The 25031-nt window shown below is 38.0% G+C and overlaps 1 protein-coding gene across 1 annotated transcript; it reads right to left on the bottom strand.

Moving 5' to 3' along the window:
• Positions 1-457: 457 nt before the first annotated feature.
• LOC103366798 (tetraspanin-15) lies at positions 458-25031 on the bottom strand. Its single transcript, XM_008294627.1, has 8 exons — positions 24724-25031; positions 16760-16945; positions 14515-14589; positions 14288-14383; positions 12638-12754; positions 10003-10053; positions 7119-7235; positions 458-1664 (listed from the first exon to the last, which is right to left on the bottom strand). The coding sequence occupies exons 1-8, from the start codon at positions 24808-24810 to the stop codon at positions 1329-1331; spliced, it is 1065 nt and encodes a 354-aa protein (XP_008292849.1). The 5' UTR covers positions 24811-25031; the 3' UTR covers positions 458-1328.

Here is a 25031-nt window from a genome sequence, read left to right as displayed (position 1 = left end):
CATCCCAATCTGTAGCGCAAAATGAGCCATGATCTGTGCAATCGGGGCAACAAAAGGATTGTGAGTCAAAATGGGCAGAAAAGCAGAAGAAGTTTGCAAGGGTTTGCAAACTTCTGAATGCTACTGGATGCAGTAAGACATCCTGGTATTTTTGGCACACTGCACTAAACTCACTATGTACTGGGGGATACTAAATTTTTTTTTTCCTCTGGTGTATTGTACAGTATGGTAATGTGGGTATCGGACCCATGAGTCAGCTGTGGTCTTGGCTGCCTGATTGCCTCAAGTGAACCTGTTGATTTGAAGCTGTTGGGTGTCTAGTTAAAGACTGGATTTCACTTTCAGTTTCTTTTGTTGTTGTGGTTGTTTTTTTGTTTTTTAACAAAAAAATCATTTCTGAACTGGGTAAAAAAGGTAAATATGGGAAACACCCTGCAAACTAACAACTCTGCAAAAAGCCAGTAGACAAATTCAGCTTTATTGACAAGAACAGTAGTGTTGATACAAGGCAGGAGCTAGGGGGAAGCTCAAAACAGTGCATAACTCAGATACAAAAACTGTCAGAGTTGCTTTTCACTGGATTTGTAGTCTGGACAATCCCTTTAGTTGTTCATTTAAAAGATGAGAGGAATAAAAAGTTTAGTTAAAAAAATGGAAAAGACTGAAGCCCCCCGATGAGAGCCTGACATGTAGACTGAGTTTTTTTTTTCTTTAAACTTACTTCATATACAGTACAAAACATGCATCCCATGTTATTCCACAACTATCAGTCTTACAATGTACACCGATTGCACAAAATCAAATTGAAATCATAATAAAAATCAAATAATACACAACTGTATACATCCTTCACAGACGCTACACGCAAGACGTACTTGGCTATTCCTATTTCTCCGACACTGAAAAACACCTTTTCAAGCTACCATTAATTTATACACCAAAGAGTACTGTCCTCTGACTATGGGCTATTTTCAAAATAGCCTGAGGTAAGCTTTAGCACATGAGACATAGCTCAATTTCAAAGGCTAAAAATGTAAATAAAATATGATATAATGCCATAAATCCTCGAAAAGCAACAGATAAGACAGAAGAAATGTTGCTTTAAAAAAAAAGCCAATGTTGCAGGTTACAAATTTTGTTGTAAACAAATTCATCAACAAAGTGCCAAAGTACTTCTGATCCCTTTAGCTGACCAAATTTCTCTTGATCCAATGACTGACAGGTTCAACCATTAAGTAGTGCAACACAACTCTAACTAATGAAATGATTACAATGACAGAAAAAAAAGGCAAAAACCCAAAAGGCAGGACAGGGCAAAAGAAGACCGTTCAGTGTTCCCTTTTCTGCTTCCGGCCAACGTCTACCTCGTCCAGCCCGGTGGCCGATCTGGACTGCTGCATTTCTCGAAGCTGAGAGTGTGTACGAGGCGGCTGCTTCTTGAGCTTCTCCAGGTGAACGTCAATGGGGTCGAGTTCGGGCTCAGAGGCGGGGACGGGTAGGTAGCCGCCGTCCCTCGGCAGGCACATGCACCAACCGGCACCGGCCAGGTCCAGCTCGCTGTACTCAAACTCTGACTTCTTCAGCCTGAAGTCCACCATGTCGGCCGACTCGCTCATGTCCACCAGCAGGTTCCAGAAGACACAGCTCAGGATGATGCCCAGCAGCTGCAGGGGCAGAGCAGACAGAAGCATGAAAACAACTTTAAAATGGAAGTAGGAAAATATCTGTAGCATGTGGAATCCCCAACTTTTTCCAGTGTTGGTAAAACCTGGGAGCACTTTGAAACATGTATGTTTCCGATTTCAGGTTTCAATCTAAGAAATGTTTGTTGTTGTTGTTGTTTTTTATCTTCAGCATTTTGCCAGGCGTCTTCCATTCCTCAGAACCTGCTCTACTTCTGCTACCTTGACTCCACTTCTCCAGCTTCTTCTTTTTCTCTGTTTTGTCCTTCTTCTTCTTCTTCTTGAACATGACGATGGTTTAATTAATACAAATACTCTCCATGTGTCATGTGTAATTATCACTAATGATTCCTCAGATAGTTGTTTCGTGACTCAATTTTTATTCCAAGAAATGCGACAAAATAAACAGATGACGAATGATTTATTGCAAACTGTTATTCATTTTTTCGTATTAACCAACTAATCCCTACAGCGCAGGGCTGATCGCTGAGCATTCCTGACAACATAGAAAGTGCAGTGAAAAAGCATTAAATGTCTTCTCCACTTGTGCGTGTCTTACACTAAACTGTGTCAGATCTTCAGTTAAATCTAACATAAAACTAAGGCAACCTGAGGAAAGACAAAATACTAGTAATACAGGGCAAGTCCACCACGTAGACTTACTAATGCTGGTATAAACACCTCGATGCTTCTGTTTACAAGTGATGGGAAGTTCAGCTCTTTTCAAAGAGCCGGCTCTTGTGGCACGGCTCCCAAAGAAGAGCCAGCTCTTTTGGTTTTCAAACGGCTCTTAATTTATTATCATCTGTAGCCTCATATTTTAGCTTAACTTGGCAAATATGAATGCTTTGTGTGTTGATCAACCCTTTTGAATTTAGTGTTTTTATAAGAAGCCTTATAATGGCCTAATTTTGAGTATTTTTATGACACAAAAGCAGGCATTCTTACTTTTGTTTAATATTTTAATCCAACTTTTAACCTAATTTAACATGAAAACAGATGAACAAAACACTGCAAACACTCCCACAGAACAGAACCCGAACAGAAACAGAACAAAACTCAGTTCAAACACTAAACAGTATGTCCTTAGTGCAGGTTTATGAAACGTGCCAACTAGATGATAAATGACCATCAAGGGGTTCCTGCATTAATGATTATATAACACGAAATCTTGCTACGGTTTTTTTCTTCTTCTTCTTCTTTTTTTTTTTTTTGAAACAAGGTAAATCTGCTAACTTTAAATGAAGACACTTTACACAGAGATTTTTTTTGGAGCATCCAGGGCATTCCCAATCCCAGGTTTGAGTTACAGCTGAATGGTGTCATTTAGTCTCTGTTCCAGCAGCAGCAGGGCTCAGAAATGTCAGAAAGAGGAGCAGCCAGCTTGGTTAGTTATCTTAACCCTATTCAGGACTTCATGCTGTCATACGTAGACGGTCTTTCGAGGTCCACTGGACCCCAAGAAAGAATATTTTCTTATAAGTTGACATATTTTTGGCTCCAAATGCATGACAAATGTCCCTTTTTTTTTTTTTAAAATTAAATTTTTTAAAGTTCAAAAAACAATACCTGTCACTCAGAGCAAATGAAGAACAACATTGTTCATATAAAAGAGGAGAGCATTGTGTTTATGTGTGTATTTACATGTATGTATCATTGTAATGTATCTTGAGCCATCAGGCTGTTATTAACATGAGTCTTCACTGTGAATCAGTCTGAGTGTCATGAGTTGCTTTTGAAAGAAGCAGTTATTGTACATTCCATATTGTACAAGTACGTTCTGACCAGAAACCTTTTCCAGATCATGTTTATTTTGTTAGATCTATTTAATCAGGTTAGGTCTATATTTAGTCATACAATGTGAGTACAAGTAAGGAACACTATTGCTATAGGCTACATCTATGAATAACGCAGCAATTGGGTGCCTCCCAAAATATAGTATTGGCCCCCTATTGGCCCCCCCTAAAAAAAAAAAAAGCCTAGAGTCGCCACTGTTGGCTGATTCTCCTCTCGGTTATTGTGAAGACTCTCTCAGAGGGAACAGCTGTTGCCATAGTACACAGTCTCCCCTCCATCCCCTTCACCAGGTGGGGGAAGACTGAGGCCTTGGTCTGCCACCAGCTCAGTGGGTCCTCTGCTTTTTGGATGAGGGGTTCCTCAAGATAGCATTGCATCTCCATTACAACATCAGCTGTGGCACTAAATCCTCTCATGTGATTGGCCACAAGGCCGCCATGCTGCCAATTAAAACAAAGTTCTGCTGTGGGCTGAGCTGAGCCACTGAGCAGCGGGAAAAAAAAAAAAAACAATCGGGAGTTGGCTCTCATTCAATGGGAGTTGGCTCTTCTGATTCACTCTAACTTTTGCACAGGACACATCACGACTGTTCACAACTTTGTCCTAGTTCTGAGCCCCAAAGCCTGCCGGTGGGTTTGAAAGGCATGTTATCTTACCAATAATTGCCAAAATTACACCATTTATCAAATTGTAAAGACAGAAAGGAACGTCTGATTTTCAGGTTTCTAATGGTTCTTTAACTGCTCATCTGTGACGTGCCATCCTTAGGGGAAAATTATTTAAATCTATGCCTGAAATTATAATATTTCATCAGAATCTCTTTTCATGTCTTATTTAAATGTTATCTAAAAAATAAACCATTTGCACCAGAGTCTGTAAAAAACCCCCAGACAATTCAGCACTCTTCTGTGCTACCATTAAGACATTAGTGACTCAGCTGTGACCACCAGCCAGGTGACAAAAATTCAGGAACTTTTTAACAAAACTGCAGAAGACGTGTTTGGAAACAAACTCAAAATGTCATGCAATATAAAATGTAGTATCTATAGTAAGTAGTCTCCATTCTTTCCTAGTATTGGTAATCCCTGTGGCTACTTGGAAAATGTTGGACATGTTGATTCCAGGTTTTTTCAATTTTGTAAAATAAATAATTACATCTTCCTTTATTAATATTTATAATTAAGGCAATGATAACTGTGTCACCAAATGCAAAAGCAGACAAGAGATATTCAGTTAATAATCAGAGGTTGTTGATATGATATGATGGAAATTTTAACCAGAGACTCCTGACAGATGTGATTAAACGTCGCTCTGCTGGAGTTGTTGCATCCACATTAGCATTCAGTGCACTTAAACAGTAGTGTAACAGAGTGGAGGTTCTTATCTAAGAAAAGATCTCTGGCTGAGTATAGACACCAGCTTGCAGCAAGCACTTTTCGCAGACAGCAGACGAGTTTAGTTTTGGCATGCCGTCAAGTTACCCATACCATTACCATTTATTAGTCGGCACGCGCTAAAGATGAGAAGCTGATAACCTGGTGTTTTGTACACTGCAACTCTTTGCCAACGAGGAAGAGAGGTAGAGTCACAGCTCTGCAGATCTATGTATTTTTTTGCAGATTTGTGTATTTTTCCAGCCTGAATGTCAGAAATTCGAGCCACTTTCACTGGTGCACACTCTGCAGGTTTATTTTATCAGATGATCGGCCTCTACAGCGATCTTTAGAACTGCTTAGACACATCTCTAAACATAAACCTACAAGACTGAAACATCATCCTGGAAATTTTTTGACATCTGCCATCTGTAGAAGTTTTCTCTCATGAAAGTTGGTAACAGCACATTGATGTTTCTCATCTCAACATAGTGAGAAGAGGACGGTTTTAATGTATATGGCATTACCTGTGTGCTCTGTTCCCTCAAACATTAATATTTTGTTTCATTCACACACTCATTATTTGTTATATAAATGTACGTGGTCTAGTGAGGCCTCAGCTATAGAGCACTGCCAAAAACCCTGCTGATGATAAACTACCGATTACAACCTTCTGTCAGAGCCAACGGAATGAGAAACTGCAGCCCAACTGCAGTTAACTAACCTGAGCTGAGTTATATTTTGATAAACCCTCTGTTGCATGCTGCTGCCACGTAGCTACAAATACCTGATCTCCAAAAGTCGACTAACATTTCAAAATTCAAGCAACATTACTTCAATTAAAAAAAAATAAAAATAAAAAAAAATTTATCTGGGGTATGCTAACTTTGCATTTTCATGATAAAACATTTTTCAGACACAAGTTTTTTTGTAAAATGTTAAAAACAATTTGGTGCCATATGGCAGCTATATGTGAATATGAAAGGGACTTTTTGTGCCTTCAACCCGTTGGAGTGTAAGTGACGAACAAAGCACCAGGATACTCTGAGAATGTGTTGCGACATTTTTGATTACTTTTAAACGGGGGGGGTGAGAAAAAAACTTTTTTTTAGAATTTTGTAATCTCAGACATTTTGTTACATTAACACGTTACATTTCTAGTCATAGGTATATACAACTTTAACAATATTTTAGCAAAAAATTCTGCCCCAATCTTTTACTACAGGTGTATGTAAGTATCCTATTATGATGTTTTTTATTATTTATTTTTTGCAAAAATCCCAAATAACAGTTTTGTAATTTGGAAGTCTTGAGTTATGCATTTTACTACTTATAGGTTGAATTTGTTTAGTTTTGTTGTCAATAAATGTGTTTTATGTTTTTAGAGCAAAGTGATATTTCATGGTACGTTCCATGATTGAGAACTGTCAACATAAGGCACTTTTCAAACTACCCCTCTTCAAAAAAAAACATTTTTAATATTTTTCAAATATATCCATTATTTAAGCAATTTTATGTCATTGAACACATTTAAACATTTTTATCCTGTTCACGTAACCATTCATACAGTAGAATGATGACGGCTGTGAATCAATGCGCCTCACATGCTGATGTTCAGGTAGAGAACCACTGACCATGCTGACGTGTACAAGATCAGCACAGAAAGAAAGAAATCAGACTCTGGTGTACGTTAACAGCATTTTAAAGGAATGACAAGTAATTATGTCTGTGAACCAAGTTCAGAACAATAAGTCAAATCTTTAAAATTTTCTTCTAGAAGTGCTGTGAGGGCACTTAAGGACAGGTTCATTTTTCACAGGACAAAGTTTCTCGTGTGAGCCACAACTTTTTTGTAGCGCAGTGGTGATGGGGAGAACCGAAGCTATTTATGGAGCCACTTTAGAAAAGTAATTATAGTCCTTATAGTTTGTTCAGTCGCCAAGAAAATCCTAAATTTATGCAAGAGATGCACTGTCTTGTGCAGGAGACAAGTCAAGGTTTAACAAAAAACATGAAGCAGATGGTCTGTGAAAGGCTGACACCACAATCAGTTTAGGTTTCACCAACATCCTCAGGGTGCTGAATCTTTTCAGAAAAGTAAATTATTTGCCAGGCAGGAAAATGATGCTTTCAGAAACCTTTACAGGAAGTAAGGGTTTTCTGTTCTGATAAACAGCCTCAGTCAGGAGAGGTGCATTTGGTTTAAAAGAAGGTTTTTCAAACAGAGTTCAGTTTCAGTGAGTCAGTGCCTTGAGTTTTCAATTACCTGTGGCAGCCCGATGGCGCAGCAGAGTGCAATGGTTATTCCAATGTTGTCACTCATCCAGAGGTTGACTGCGTGGATGCAGCCTCGCACATGGATCAACTCATGCAGGGTTTCACGCTGATACACAGACCAGAGAAAGAAAACAAGAGGAAAAGTTTCAATCTTAAACCCAAACTCAACAGCCACCATGAAAAAGTGAGGTTCCTAAAACTCCAAAGCTGTCACACAAAGTAGAAGCCATTTCAATTATAGCTGTAAGCTGCTTATTTGCAGTCAGTGTAAAAACTAACTGAGGACAGAAAAATGAATATATGATGAGTAAGAGTCAGCAGCAACACAGCAGCCATTAATATTTGTAAGAAAACCCCCATTAAACTAGAAAGAGGAATCAGGAGTTCAGTCAGTAAGGAGTTAAAGCCGAATGCAAAAACTTAAACTGTCCTCAACAGCTTATTATGCTGAAGAACCTAAAGATTGATTTACAGCCATGAAACATTGGATAAACTAAAAACATCACATACTACAACTATGGTGCTGTTAAATGGATACTTGCTGTACTGTGACAAACCAAGTTAGTGTCCCTCTGCTAAGGAGAAAGCCTAGGTGTGTTTATATGCAGTTTCTCTGGCTGCTTTGATACATTAAATCTACCAGGCCACATCACATGAAACTCTGTGGACAGGTGGTTAAAGGAAGAACCCAATAAAAATTTACCATCTATTTGAATCACTTTCTAAAAAATAATAAAAACTCTGGCACAGAACAGTAAATGTCCATGTAGTTGCCATTCTGCTATAACCGATGTTGTCACTGACTGGTGAATATGGTGGCCCAGAAGTGTCCCAACAAAACAAAAGCCACAACACAACACAATAAGCCACAACGCTACAAAATTAGCCGCAACCCTACAAAATTAACCACAACACAATCAAATTAACCACTACACAACACAATTAGCTGCAACACTACAAAATTAGTCACAACACAACACAATTAGCCGTAACACTACAAAATAAGCCGCAACACAACACAACGGCTGCAACGGAAGTTGTTTTTTTTAAACCCGAAAGTTATATTGTGAAGTGCACAACCACACGAAGTGGGCAGAAGCCGGAGATTGTTGGAAACAACTCGAAAGTATGTAAAATACTGATGGCAAATAGTGTCCATCAATCTCGGTATGCGCTATTAAAGCGGCTGTTAACTTTGATTTACAAATAAAGAGTCATTGCTTGTTTGACACCTTTAGCTTGCTGTGTGGCGTTGCGCACTTCACAGTATAACTTCCGGGTAAAAAAAAAACAAAACAATTTCCATTGCAGCCGTTGTGTTGTGTTGCAGCTTATTTTGTAGTGTTGCGGCTAATTGTGTTGTGTTGTGGTTAATTTAGTTGGGTTGTGTTGTGGTTAATTTTGTAGTAGTGTGGTTTATTTTGTAGCGTTGTGGCTTGTTGTGTTGTGTTGTGACACTTCTGGGCCACCGTAGGTGAACGGTTAAATAACATAATTAAAGTTATAAAGCATCCTTACTGATGTCTATAAAAAATGCAATCAGACAGTGATTTTATTTCCAAAACCTAATGCAGAATTTAATGACTCATCTCGGTTTATCTTATATTTAGGGAGACACAGACAATAAACAAGAGAAAAAGGTTGTTGCACAACATATTTCACAATTTTTCAGTATCACTTTTGGATCTCATAATAAGGCCTTACTACCTATTTATGAGATGCAGGATTTCATGATTACAAGATAATGTGTACCAGACAGGAGGTGGAAGCATTACAACAGATTTTGGGGTAATTTTTACTCTAAACTGTGTGCTATAATAGTAAAGGGGGCTTATTTGACCACTCCCTGTACACCTCTGCACTACCTTTATCCTACAGAAACATTTTGCTCGTTTCTACATGTAAATATGTGATGCATGTATAGTATATCTGCTAATGTACAGTATCTTTGTTCGGCTTGGTTGTTCTCGATTAGTTTTTCCATGTGCATCCTCCTGTGTATTCATTTTCAATAAAAAAAAAAAAAGGGAACTAAGTCAGTGCACGCACAACAACGATGATATTTTTTGCTGTGATGAATGCAATGCACCAGAGGACTAGACAGTTCTCATCTAATGACCAAAGATCTGTGGAGTGCGACTAAGCATTTTTATTGGTCACACCGGCGCAGCTGACATTTAACAGGGGGTCTTTGTGTGTCTCTGGGCGGCCCGCCCACGTGGATAAATTTACTCGATTTCAGCTGAGAGAAATTTGACAGTACAGTGATTTTTAGCCACACAGCTATCCAGCTGCTTAGCTGCAGTACAGATAATGTATTATTCAGTTCTAAAGGCAGTGAAAAATTTTGGGTACACAGATGCAACCAGAGTACAAATATTCAGGAGCGCTGGTCCATATGATAGATCTTCTGTTGTCAGTATTGGTGTAACATTTCATCCCACAAGCATTTGTTGATTTCTAACTTCTGTTTCTCTTGAACAGAAATGTTCCCAATAAAGTTTGTCCAAAGCGGCTTTATGTCTAAAATGCTTTGTTTTGTTTTAATTGCAAGAACAGTTGTCTTCTTATACTCAGAGTTATCATGGTCGTAGTTTTGGGCCAATAAGTTAGGAGAATTTTTTTGTGTGTGTTTCAGGATTTTCTTTTTATTTCATTATATTTAGTATTAGTATTTAATAACTACTACAGTGTACCTGTGATAGTGACAGTATAAGTCAATGTGACCAGGAACATCACTCATGTTGTAAATCCAGGCATTATCCAGACAGTGGATGTAACATGCTAACAAATAAAGGGTTTTCAAGGAGATTTGATTAGAATTTGTTCACATATATTAATACCAGTGGACAAACGTATCTTGTTGCTCTTACCTCTTGATCCAGAGTCTTGTAACCACACAAGGTGTTGATGACCTCTCCCACCTGTGCAAGGAGTCACAATTTAGAGTGTCAGGGACAAAAGTTAAACTGAGCCAAGATGACCAGACACTGCGCCATGGAGACAAATGTGAGAGTGCAGCTGCTGACATGGGAATGTACCTTTCCCCTGCCAGCTAGAGCGTGAACCTAAACCTTGGAAAAACCGCTGTTGCCATGACAGATAAAAATGGATAACTGCAAAAATCTAGCCAATGTTCAGCCTTTCTAATCAACTCCTTTCCTTCTGGACTGCTTGGTTGTATGAAAGAGCGAGTACTAGAAGATTCTGTCATTAATTTCTTGAGCACAGCTCCACTGCTTCCAGAGATGGTATCAACAAGCCAAGGAAGGGGAATTTGGCATTTGGAGAATAGAATGGGCAACAAGGGACCAACGTTTAATTTAAAGACAGAAATCTCCCAAAGGCCATATACGTTTGAATCACAGCACATTTCCTGTTAGCCAGATGATGCTCTTCTGTCACACAATCAATTACCCCTCTGTTGTGTAGATAACAAGTATCTCTTCTTGCGTTGATAGAGCACAAGACATGGCTAATCGAGTGGATGGCGACTGGATCTGAGCCAGCAGGAACAAACATGATGGCTGTGAGGAGCAGGAACAGGTAACATCACTGATACTCTTTGCTGAGCACATGGTATCAGTGTTTGCTAATTATTTGGCTAAAGGGGTTCCTCTGAAATGTGTCCATATCTTAGAATGGAAATTGGATGTCTGTGCAAACAGATAGAGAGTCTAATTTGCCTGTCTGAAAAGCAAATTTTAAGTACTTCAAAGGTCCATTTTCAGCTTGAGTTGCTTTCAGTGGTGTCAGACTCAAGAAGCATCAATTCCATTCATATTTGTTTGTTTTTATAGTGTTTTTTTTTAAAGTGTCTGATTTACAGTTTCTTGCAGTAGTGTCATATCTGACCTGTGCAGTGCAGTTTAATTAGACTAGTATGAAAACTCTCAGTCATACTGACCACAACCAGCTGAACGTGGTTGACATCTGACTTTAAACAAACTCTAGTGCTGCTCATTTGTGGTGTGCTTTGACTCCACATCATCTGCAGAATTATGTGACAGCTGATGTGTAGTTTTAAAATGAATTCTTTATTCTTAACACAATACTTTTAAGTGATCTACTAATTGTGAATTGGTAACAAAGTGACATGGGTTCAAACAGCGTCAATGATGGAGGAGCATCATTAATCCAATGATCCATCGGCTGATTTCAGGCTAATTTTACTACCATTGCTTTAAACATAGTCATCATCAAGGCTGGTCATATACGCTCTAGCTTTGTGTTTTTTTCCAGAACAGTCGAGGCTATCTAAATCCTCCATCAACTGATGCGATAATACTTGAAGATATTTTATATATATATATATATCTAAGAAATATTGCATATTATGGAATTGCAATTTTTTTTTACATGTATCACACCATAAAATGCTGGCAGTAGACATATCTTTTAATAATTATTTATGAAAGACTATCTGGAATCTGGCATTATCACTCACTGGTGGGATACTCTATGACTTAGCAACTGGGAAAAACGTGTTCAACAGAAATAAATTTCACATCATTTCACATTTCGCACGCAGCTTACAAATGTGGAAAACCAAGCAAATGTTTGCTGTAATTTTAAAACTGGATTACTGTTTGGTGCACTGAGAAACAACTAGTATCATTAGGTTATGAAATGATGAAAATCTTGTGATTTGTTAAACCAAGCAGGTATATAAAAATATTACTTTGATAAAATGTGATCAGCCATCATGACACGATTACTTCCAAATGAACAAAAATGTAACAAGCACGATTACAAAGCTCCAGTCTCTCTGTTCTTTTGTAATATCATATCAATACATCAACATATCATTGCATAGACATGTTAATATCTAAGTAATGATTGTATTATATAGAAATGTACATATTTATACACTAACATATGCATGGAATGAGAGGTTAATGAGTGATTCAAACTAGAGTAATGAGTGAGGAGCTGGATGCAGAGTGTTACTCAATTTACGGTAAATTCAAAAATATTTTTCTTGCTGACACAGACGAGCTACTAGCATTGTTTGAAAGGTCAAGTTGTGCAGCTTCATTTGATTTGTGCTACATCTCACTACAATCAATACTTAAAGAGCAATTCAACCATCAAGAAAGGATGTAAATTTGAAGGCAACGTGTGTCTATCCGGTTCTAAGAGTTAAGAAGACTTAATGAAGGGGTTTTCAGAACCAAAGGCAGCCACTGATGTTTTCTTCCACTGATTGGGATCAAGATAAAAGGGAATTAGGAGACCTTACAGCTCACCTGGACGAGCAGGCATCCCATGTATAAGGGCTATAGTCCCTGAGGCTCAATCGATTCTAGTCCAGGACAATTTGCTACAGGTCAGCACCACCTTACTCTCTACTCCTCACTTTCCTGCCTCTCCCTCTGACTTTCTCTCAACAAAACGCAAAAATACCCCAAAGCAAAGAACTACATTCTTAAGTAGCAAGACAAAAGACCACGGAAGACATCTATTTTGTTGTGTTATTATCTGTGTATATGTGTTTCCAACACTCACCTTGCGTTGAACACAGCAGGTATATGGAACCCCACAGGCTAGTGGACCAGTACCATTGCAGAAATGGTACTGATTGACTCCCCAGTCCTTATACTCATCCCCTCCGCAACATGAAAACTGGGAAACAAAACAGAATAAAGACGAGCCAATTAGGAAGCATGACATTAAACCAAAAAAAAAAAAACAACCCCTCAAACTAACAAACTCGACAAGGTGTTTTCAAATCTCTCATAAAAACAACACACTGAGAGTCTCCTGTTTAATCCCCATCTGTTCCACCTCAGATCATGCTTATACCGCCCACCTGCCTCAGCACTTTGTCCCTGTCCACCCCACTAACCCACAGAGACAAATTAGCCATCTGTATGTCCAACTCCTACAGAAACATGAAGTCACTGTCTGCAGTAAAATACAGGGGGTCACATGAAGACTGCAGAAAAGGTTTATGACAGAAGGAATTCAATGAAGTATCCAACACGTTATGACCTTTCTTACACAAAGACACCTTTTGCTCTGTGACTGCCCGACCACAGCTGCATGCTGTTACACCAGGCACCACACTGGCTGTACAGATAAGACATTTTTTACAAGGGGTGGAAGAAATACGGACACAAGCCGAGAAGCAGGATTTACTACTCTTTCTACAGAAGCTTCAAACTGTGAAAATGGTAGTTGAGAGGCAACATTATTTCTTCCCCAGTCAAAGATTAAATGCCTATTATAGCCTATTTTTTGGAAGTTCAATAAATAACAACACTGAACCTGTAGAGACCTCAGTGGAGCTGATACTAATGCCCCTTTTACATTTACTGCACACATGAAATATACATCTCACACAGAAATATTTCCTCTATGTACAATCATTCTTTTGATCAATTTATTAGCTGCAGGTTGCCACTATAATTTCATGAACTTTTTTTTTTCTTGCATTGTGTTTCTTCACCAGAGAAACAAAAACAACTTTCTGTTCTTGCTTTTTAGTAAAAGACTTCTGTAGATTTGCAGTTTGATTTAAGAAGAACAAAATGATAGAAATGAGTCTACGCTTCTTTAAACATCAGCAACATAAACCCTAGTTATAGTAAATAGTCTGCACTTTTTGTCAATTAAGTGGTACTCAAAGGGCTTTACAATGCTTTGTAGTTACCCATTCAAACAAGACAACATAGCTGCTATGCAAGGGGCTTGCCTGCTATCGAGAACAACTTTTAGTTCAGGCATGTGGAAGTTCCCAATCAATCACTCACTTGTGTTTATTTACCTACTGTGGATCAGGTTGTGGGCTCATTAGGGAAACTGTCTAGCCACATTACTATGAAGTCTAACACGTTTGAAAACAGCCAGAGAGCCCTACAGTGCTTGTCCTGTTGACCCTCTTCAGTATGTTAAGAAGGGGGCAGGTATTTGTGTGGTTATAGGCTTTTCTGTTAATGGGCACCATGAACCAACAGAAAGAAAGTGTCAGAGAAAACACTAAAGCAAATGCAGTACTTCCAGAGTCCTCTAGATAACCTCTAGCTGGTACAGCCCACATTTATTTATCGCATCACACCTCAACATTTTACACCAATACCTGCATACAAATTATCTGTAATATATGCAGAACAATGTCCTGCCGGTCAATGTTTTCTAAGTAGGACATTATACTACCTTTTGTTGCACATAGTCCAAGATGTTTTTGAAGTCGAGGTCATCGTAATAGTGTTTGATTCCTTCTCGTATACTACTCTGAAACAAGGCAGACGTCTAGATGAAGCAGAGAGAAGACGTGGTTATTGTTAGGACGACGACTGACAAACATGATGCCAATCAGAAAGTACAATGAGGAAGATCATTGGGGTATTACAGAACTGTACAGGATGGATCGCAATGCTTACCTTCTTTTCAAAGATAAGCGCTGCGGTGAGGGCAATGGCCTGGAGGAGCAGCAGCACACAGAGAACACAGAGGAACTGTGGAGGGACAAAGACAACACATTCATACAGCATCCTCATGGTACGGAATTACCAATGGTGTACCAAAACGCCAAGAAAACTACTTATATTGTTAACAAGAACAAGTAAAAACACTGTAATTTACCAGAACATTGCTTTAAAAAATAAAACTGACCCAACTGCTTGGTTAAATTTCTCCTTTTCAATGCACCAAAGAGAGACAGTATAATGGATCAGTTAAACTAATATAAACTTGTCAAAATCCTTTCTTTGATGTACTCAACTTGTTATTAGACATCTGACAACATGCAGATTCCATAACTTAAAAGTATACACTAAAGCTTATCAGCTAAAAACAAGCACAAAACAGGTAGCAGGCAACAGCTTTCAAACATTATTTTTGGCTTCAAAAAAACAAACAAAAAAGAAGCACAAACATTAGGATGCACTGAGTTGGTCTGGTAAAGATGCCACTTCAATCAAGAGCAGTGTACAGCCACATCACTAAGCTTTTCTATGGGAACTATTCAGGACTGACTGTGGTTGAATCAGTTCCAAACAGGGCCAGCTAATTCTTAATTAACTTGATTGTGGCCAAAAATTAACTTCTTGTTGGTGTGCTCTCTGAAAGCCAGTGTAAGCACATGGCCAAAGATCAGCTACATGGAGAGTGGCACCACTCTGTGACACCACTGCAAAATCATGAGCAGTTGTGTTTTTGTACTTCCAGGAACTAGACCAGAGGGACACGTCTGCTCCAGAGCTGATTGTGTTAAATCCAGTTCACTTTTCTGGCTTATCATATTTGCAGGTTATAGCTTGAGTCTGGACTTGGCAGCTGTGTCATTTTGGCAAATGTAATTATTGGATTGGATTCTGTATTGATAAATAGACAACAGTGAAGGACTCTGGATTGACGCCAAAAAAACCATCATACAGACACCTAGAGCTAAAACTGCAATTATTTGTCGCACATTTGCTGACAAGTTTTTCAAATTGTAGGAAACCGAGTTAAAAGCTTGGTTTACCAGCTTGGTTTATAGAGAATGTCAGCACGAGAGAAAATCATTAATGTTTTTCCCATAACTTTATGACTTTCTCAGTATTAAATGAGTCCCTAATCCTCTCCATCAAAGCACAAGCAGAGACATCACACACTCTTCTATAGCTAACTTATAATCCCCTTTCTCAGTTCAAGTTATTTAGCTACAGCTAATGAGACAGTTGCATAGCAACCACAATAATATTCATTTGAGCTTTTTCTGTTATTGGCAAATGCAACAGCTGTGCTTTTGGATTTGAAGAGAAAATGGCATCTAAAAGTGATCCTCACTTTAAATTTTTTATCAACTGCTGTGACAATTAGTGTATTTACAAAAACTGTGTCCACATACACATTTAAACGCATAGTTTTATAGAAGTATTTTTTTTTTCCAATAATCGTTTTATTCCACATTACTGCCCTGATTTTGTAACTAAACTGACAACTTGAACTGCATAAAAAAAACAAAAAACAAAGACTCTCTGAACCCCAAAACCCGTCCGTAGGTTTAAAAGACATGTTTTTTTGTTTGTTTTTTTAATTGCCAAAATGACACCATTTATTATAGCACCAAACTGTAAAATCAGGAAGACCTGTCAGATTTTAAACTTGTGATGACTCTTGAACTAATCATGTGTGAAGTTTGGTTCTGTTGGGAAAAACAACCAAATCAGGGCTACATATCTGGATATTTAATCAAAATCACTTTATTAATCAAGTCTCATTTAAAAATTAGAAATAAACCATTTGCTCTAACCAGACTGAAAAAAACAGACACTACTGTTCTCTGTGCAGTCATAACGCCGTTAGTGACACAGCTGCAACAAACAAACAGACAAACAGTCACGTGACAAAATTTCTGGGACTTTTCAGCTGAACTGTCGGCTGAACTTACATGGACAGGTAGGAAACAAGAATAGCAACAAATTAAAAATGTAATCAGTAAAAAATCTCTAACACTTTTTCCAGTTCTGGTAACACCTATGGGTGCTTCAAAGAATGTTGGACAAGTTGATTCTAGGTTTTTTAAATCATTGAAAATGAATAATCAAAGATTTTTTTTTTAGAACTATTATACAAAGAGTAAATGGGTATCACGTACAACAACCTTTAACACAACCCCTCCTCCTCCTCCATGATCCCTACCATGTGCAGCAGGGTCTTGTTGTCCCTGAGGGATCCAACCATGCCCACCACTGATACAGTGAACATCACCAGACCCAGCAGGATGAGCACCACTGCGGGAGCCAGGAAAAGACCCTCCAGGGTTCGATTCTTCTGCCTTTCCACTTCGGCATACACTCCCACACACAGCACACACAGACCCATCAGCTGGGGAGAGAAAGCAATGGAAAGTGACAGAGGGTTGATGAGATGAACTCCTCAGTTGATTAAGTAGTGTTGTTTTATGATCTATATATTAATTCGGATGTCTTTTGGGGAGTACCAATTGTGTGGAGACTGACATTAGAGATGCTGTTAACAACTCAACACTGTTCAGTGGTTTCAACAAATAGACTCTGTTGTAAACATCTGCCTTTACTTCCAGACTGTAAGAGACTCCAGCCTCATGTGACCCTCTACAGGATAGAGCCAGTATAACTATGTGTGGACAGACAACTGCACTTAAAACACTGTTATGATTCTGTTTTCTTTATCCTCTCTCCTGCAAATTACATTAAGAATTGTTAGAGTTATGATGCCATTTTGGATCAAACTGCCCTGAAAAATGAAATGTCAACATAAAGGGCAGACAGAAACTGTTTTTTAAAATACAAATGAACAGACAGGCAGAACAGAAAAAGCATGTGAATGTAATTAAAGCATATATAAAACATCAGTCCCTCAGTCATTGAAACAACATTAATACTATTAAAAGAGTTTGAGATGCTCCTTTAAAATCCAGACAACTAAAGGTTTTTAAGTGGATTTGTTGCTTAAGTCAGGATAAGGCTCCAGTCAATACAAGCTACAACCATATCCACTTATTGGAATTACTCAGTAAATGAAGGGGACAGGACATGCCCTCCCCCGTGGCACCAGTGTTATTTAGGATAAGTACAATAAGTCTTGGTGTATAGGCGTGCTGTCATGGCCATCATCGCTTAATGCAACAATCCAAAAACAAATGGTAGCACCGGAGAATATGATTTCAGTGACATTTGGGAGATTTAATCAGTACAACTGAAATGTAACTTAAATTACCAGCAGAGATTGGATAGTGCATTAGATTCCCTCAGTGTAGGTCAGTTTGTTTTAAAACTTAATGTGGCTGTTTGACTTCTTCGCTTTGCTCTGTTTGGTTTAACAGCACCAACAATCCTACAGGGAAGGCACTGACGTCAGTACATCAGCTGGCCAGTTCAGTTTCTTTCCTCGTTCTTTGATCAAATCAGAGTAGGATTCAATTGTTGCACCAGTAGCACATGGCAGGAAATGTCCTCTTCAGATATTTTGGCTCTGCACTGTGTAACACTAATGGTCTTCCCACCATTTCACAGCCTAAACTATGCTTGCCTAATTGTTTCATTCCTACAGCAAGTGAGCTTTTGGCACTTTAAATGGTAAATGGTCTGTACTTATATAGCGCTTGTATCCAAAGCGCTTTACAATGTGTTTCTCATTCACCCATTCACACACACATACATACACCAATGGTGACAGAACTGCCATGAAAGGTGCAGCCTGCAATTGGGAGCAACGTCGGGTTCGGTGTCTTGTCCAAGGACACTTCAACTGTGGATGATAGATAGATGATAGATCGAACCACCAACCTTGCGAGTGGAGGACAACCTGCTCTACCAGCCACAGCCGCCCTTACTTTATAGGTAAAACTTAAAGTTTAAATAGTTTTCCTAGTTTATTATACATAACATACTTAGATTCTTTGGATTCCTGTCCACAAACCTTAAAATGCACTGAAGCTGCTGTGAGTGCTCACATCATGTTGGGTAAAGGCTACGAAATGTGAAAGGATGACTAAAGGTATAGGGAAAAAGAAAAATGAGGGTAAAATGTGATGCTAGCATAATATGACTGCACCATGACAACAATGATTGGCTCCAAAGTACATTCATGTCCACAGCTTTGCTTTACACTTTGACTTCTAGTTGGTAATAGGAGAAACAGGCTGATCCTACAGATAAAACTACGTAGAAACAGTATTATCAGCAAAGTAGACTTCCTGTATCAAAGTAAAAGGAATTGTTCAGCAAGAGACTGGCACTTCTGAGTTAGTCATTATTATACTATATTAAACATAAGATTCCTACACATGCATGTATGCTAAAGTCACATTTTTCTGTTGTAGCTGTTCAGGGGAAACTACTTCTGGCTACATTAATTATCTTGAGAAACTTGATGGGTTAAGAAATAAGAAAAAAAAAAATTCTGCTACACAAATTTGCATTTTTTCCCCCTCAGAACCTTTCTTTTATGTGAAATGCTGCCATATTTAATCTTTTTGAACTTCTGACTGTTCGTTAAACAAAACTTGGAGGTAAAATTACTCTTTGGTAGAGCTACTTATAACTCACAGACATCTAAAAATGTGAAGCAGGAGTTTACCAAGTTTATTGCAAGAAGCCACAAGCCAAAAAGGTAGGGATCCACTGATTTATTTTATTTTATTTTTTTAATGTTCTGCATTTGAAGAACTGATTGTGTTTTGATCAAAAAATATTTACAGGCAAACTCAAGAGTGATTATTTAAAGACAGATATTATTTGCCTGGCGAGATCAAATATTTAGCAATCTGTATTATTACTTTTTCAGTCAATCTCCAATTAAAAAGATTGACTTAAAGTTCCTCTCTGGTTGACTATTAAACCCCTTAAAGCTCCTCTCTGTGCATCAAAGTTACATATTTAGCAGTTTTTAAATTAAAATAAACACTTTTTGCCTTAGATGTAACTACACTGTAACTTTCCACACTGTAAATGTGCAGGTGTAAGTAGTCGCTGCCTCTCTCCCCAGCCACCCATACACACTCCCTGCAGCTTAAGCACAACAGCTCACCTATGACTCTGCTTAATCACTGTAAATGAAATGAAATGAAAAAAAAAAAAACTTTATATATCCCAGAAGGGAAATTCAAAAAAGTTGGTTATGAGCCACAGCACATCTAGTTGGTTACACGTAACAAGTAAGGTCATGAACACTGAAGGACAAATGTTGAAAAGTTAACTAAACACATTCAAAACATTAGAAAACAAAATCATTTTAACAAAACTCTGTGTTGGAGTTTGTATCATTCTAAATTTTGGCCCTAAGATTTTTATTTTCACTTGCAAAACTTCAAATATCAGTCATTGTTCTCCTTGATTACTAATAGTTAAAAAACAAACACATATTGTTCAACCCCTAGTAATTTTATCTGTTAGGTAAATGTAGTGGAGTGAACAGAACAATATTTCTCTAACGTGATGTGAAGCATAAGCAGAAAATAGAAGTGTGTCAAGGAAACGCATTTCAACATTGCACTCAAGTAAAATGCTTGAATATATGCACTTCGTTACTCTCCACCACTGCTTCCAGCTGGTTAGTTTGGCAGAAGACGAACCAAATCTTGGTGCACAATGATAAAATATCTTCAGGGCACATGTTGACAAATTACTCAAATACACTGTTCCACCTGTGTTTCTTCTTAACTAATCAAAGTGCTGCAAAAAGGGAAACAGGAAACAGTGTTTGCGTCTCTGCTATTGATTTTCAATTGCAAACCGAGGTAATTTGCTTTAAGAGTGGGGTCCAACTACTGCAACTCCATTTACTGCCCACGACCGTCTATAAAGCAGAAACATTTGGCTTAGTTCACACATTCAGTGCAGGGTTTTCCCTACCATAGAAAAGCTGAGGTGTGGCACCTAAGTGTTTTTTGTGGAGCACTTTAAGCCAAATGGACATAAACAGGTATTTAGGAAACCTATCAGAATGGATTTGGAAACATTGGTGCAGGAAAAAAAAAACTACTGAGACGCATCTTGATCTCAGCATAAAGTGAGGCTGGCAACAGGAAAGACAGATGTTTAAACACTGAATTACAATTCGTGTTTAAACAGTTTGTGTGAAGGGAGTGTGACCGACACTCATCATCAAGCTAATCAGCTGATAGATATTTCTGTCACATCAGCTCTGATGACAGTTAGAAGCACCAGCATGGATAAGCAGGTAGCAAGCTACTGATAAGGTAAGCCTCAACAAAGAATAAATCAAGTATAAACATTTGTGTTTGAAAGTAAATCTGGAACCCAGACAGCACCTTTGAGAAAACCCTGCAATGTCGGCTTTAACCTTCACTGCAGCAGTAATACAGATGAAAGAATAATGAGAAACAGACTTTATAGAAAGAGATCTGACACCAACCCTCACAGAAAACCCTGATGGGTGCACATATTGGATAAACAGTGCCCCTGTGCAAAGGTCTGACCTGTATGCTGTATACATGTGAGGCTTTCAGCTAACAGTCATTCTTAAGGAATACGCAAAATCCATGTTAAATTAAGGTGCTTGCAATTTGCAGTATCTAATAAAAAATACTGTATGGTTGTATGTGATTTTCAAGAAATAGAAAAAATATAATTTTAAAAAACAACCAGACTTATTCACATTCCACTGGGCAAGCCTTAGTAAATCCCATGAGATTCCTGTCATCAGAACCCCACTTAAATGACATCAACCAAACTTAACATTCTGACAGCAAAGATAGCTTTAATTAAGTCTACATGGCTAGCTTGGGGGCAAAGGAGCTTTTGTCTATTGAGCTGAGCCGGGCCACACTGTCCTAAATCACAGCAGTAAGAGGGACAGATAGCAGAGGACACAGACGGATCATATGAAAGGGACTGTGGACTGCTAATGGAATCAAACTACTAATGTTTTGGAGTCATATTCAATAGTGTGCTTTAGGGTGCACATATCTGACAACTACAGGATGAGTGGTGGTGCAAACTGACAGTGTTCCTGGAGACCAAAGTGGTATAGATGGTGGAAGCATGATGCCACATAGAATACAGGGATTTGGGACGATTAATGCCTAGGATGATTCACCTTTACTTTTCAATGCTTTTGCAAAAAAAAAAAAAAATCATTAACTTACTTGAAGTGGCTATGGTGGCCCAATTAATCCCACCCACTTCAACAAACACAAATATGCCCAAAGTCCTGCATGAGTAGATCCATTAAGCTGCCAGTGCACCTGTTTGCACAGACAACTGCTCCATCCACAACCAAAGTGTACCAAATTCATTAACTTGAGTGTTTGGAGGTCAGTGTAGCTTAATGAAAGAGAGCTGTGTTGTGATTTTTTTTTTTTTTTTTAAATGCTGAAAAACCTAATTTAAATGCTTCTTCTTGAATCTGCACCTCACCTTGGCCATCTCATTCAAAACAGCATTAATGCATATTTGCTTATTTGGATAAATCTTTACATTAGAGATGGTTTATCTGCTGCAGTCTGAAGCCACATTCCAACATACATACCTTACTATTAATCTGACTGCATCTGAATGTGTCAGCGTTATGTCTGAGTGAGCACTCTGGTCACTTTACCATAAAATTTGTAATGGCAATCTTACTAAATTGAACCTAGTAGCATTTCCATATCATTTTTAATATGGCACAAGTCTAAAGTGTATGCTGTCATATAAACAGATAGGCACAACTGTACTTTGAGTTAAGTGAGATGGTTTTTGAAAGGCTTTTTCCACATTTAAAAAAAAGATAAGACAAACTTTATTGATCCCTCACCCAGGGAAATTCACATTTTACAGCAGCTGGATACAGATGAGACATGGGAGAACAGACATGGCAGGACAATAATTACAAAAGTACAATACAGCTAAAAAAAAAAAAATTAAAAAAAAGATATAATAAAAGTCTCATAGAGACAATATACCAGACATAATTAACCTTCATATGGATGTATATATAAATGTATGTAAATATGACAGTGAATTTACATGTGGATAAGTAGAGCTGTGACATGAGTTTACATATGAATATGTGCAGATATGAGATAATGAGTTTACATACGTACAAGGATTTCAGCACCAATATACTTTCAAAAACATCACAGAAAGCAACAGACACAGTTTTCTGACAAATGCAAACAACGCCTTCTCATTCACTTTTCTCAACCAATTTATATCTATGACAAACTGAAACGTTCACAGAAAAACATGATGGACAAAGATTATCGAAAATCAACGATCGTAAATGTAATCCATGATTTTTTTTTTTAACAAAATGTGAACAGGAGCTGAAGTTTAGTTTGTTGCTTTCAGCTGTTTGTCGGAGTCTTTGCTTTAAGTTTATTAAAAACCTGCAGCCTCAAACAGCAGCAGGATCCATAGGAGGATATCCAAAGTGAAACCATTTGCACACATTTCTGTTTGCTGAACCACGTCAGCAACTTTATTAATTATTTATAATTATAAATTATTTCTGACTTAGAGACAGGATCGATCAGGGTCTAACAGCAGGTCACACTGTGTAATTTTCTTCACCTCAGACAGGAGACCTGTCACACAGACCAACAGTTAGTAAACTGCAGTTAAAGTAGAGCTGCATCACAGATGTTCAGATATTTCTTTATCGTTGTAGTTCTTTTTTTATTATTATTTTTTTTTTATTGTTAGTAAAGTTGGGTTTTAAATAACATCACACACATGAACAGTACTTTAAGTGATTTGGGAAATCATAAATACACTAAATTTATTTTTTTATTCAAAAAGGTTGATAAGCTTGCTTTTTTAGTCTTTTGTTCATTAGTGCATTATTAACTATTATTAATGTGTTCATCACAGTACACTTGGTGTACTGTCCAATGACAAATATCTATCAATGTGATGGATATATCTCAAGAGAGTCACAAGGAACATGAATGTAAAACTGACATCTGTCTGAATGACAGAAAAATGCCACTTTAACAGCATGGTGAAGCCGACAAAGTTCGATATGTCATGCCTGAAAAGGGCTTAAAGTTGAAGTCACAATAATATGGTCAGCAGTGAGAAGTGAAACTTTATTGAAATAGATTTCTGTTTGCTCACCTGAAGTCAAATGAACCAAAATGATGGAACTATGCCAGAACTACAGTGCTCATTAAAGTGGGAAACAACATTAGTTCTGTACAAGACAGCTTTGCCACCTGTGTGCTGATCAGATAAAAGATCTGATATGCTCATGTGGAGGAATGCACAGGTCAAAATCAGAAATACATCAATTATCAATATCTAATTTAATAAAAGTAAATCTTTCACTTCAATAGAAAGAAGAACAACAACAGGAGCCTGAATTAGCTCCCGTTAGCCTGCTCGTATTTTCTGTCGGCAAACTGTTTACTCACAATATCACCCCTTTAACTGGATCCAACGCCCTGCGCCACCGTGCTGCATGTTAGCCGGTGATCGCTGTGTATTGTTTCAATGCCAAAAGCAATTATTAACATATGCATATTTTGTTATATTACAAGGCTACCCACTGTTCTTGTATTTTAAATTGATTAAAATTTATGAAAATGCATGGGATAATGCTTTTCTTGTAAGCTAACGCTAACCATTTACCAGCTAGCAAGGATCCACGAAATTCCACACCAAAGGCCTTTAAAAAACATGCTAACTTAATGTTACATGGCACAACGACAAATGCACACACCTATTATTCTAATCTTGAATTATCTTATACTTATTATAGCCCATTGGTGAATTCGGAATGTGTTCTGTCTAACATACATTAGTTGGTTTCAGTAAAATCTCGGAAATACGCTGTCACGAGCTGTAACGCTATTTAAGTGGAAGTTGGCTGGAGTTTGAGATGAAGCAGTGATTTAAATTTAAAATTGTAACCGAAAGAGCCGCAGTTGTAGTTCGGCACATATGCCGAATTATATAGTAGAATATATAGGTTCCCCATATAGGTTAAGCTTTATTCTACAAATTGGATATGTGGCTGGAACAGATGATACACGTAAATACAGGTGTTTTCAATGAAGTTTGGAAGGATGTCTCGCAGATGCTATTGAGTGGCTTCAGTCTTTTACAGTTAGCATGGGTGCAGCTTAAATGAGCTTACTATGGATGCTGACGTGAATAATTAGAACAAAAACTTACCGAGAAGAGCATAGAGTAGACATTTAAGGTGAATTTGATGAAGTAGTAGAAGTGGTTGGTTTTCCTCAGCTCAGAGTAGGACGGCATGGCTGCTTGCGATAATAGACCTAGCTAACAAGCTAGCTCGCTATCTTTCGTTTAGTTCGGGCGAAAACAAAATAATATTAACAAAAAATAAAATATTCTTAAATAAATACAAAACACCTTTAAGGGAGCTAACTGAATCTTAAATACGTAAAAGCTCTCATTTCTCACATACTATTGTGGGTAGAGACCGAAACAAAACCACTTCCGTGCGGCCGGCCATT

The sequence above is a fragment of the Stegastes partitus genome, unplaced genomic scaffold, assembly GCF_000690725.1.
Source record: "Stegastes partitus isolate 25-593 unplaced genomic scaffold, Stegastes_partitus-1.0.2 Scaffold981, whole genome shotgun sequence".
Classification (NCBI taxonomy): domain Eukaryota; kingdom Metazoa; phylum Chordata; class Actinopteri; family Pomacentridae; genus Stegastes; species Stegastes partitus.
This window is presented reverse-complemented; position numbering and strand designations above follow the sequence as displayed.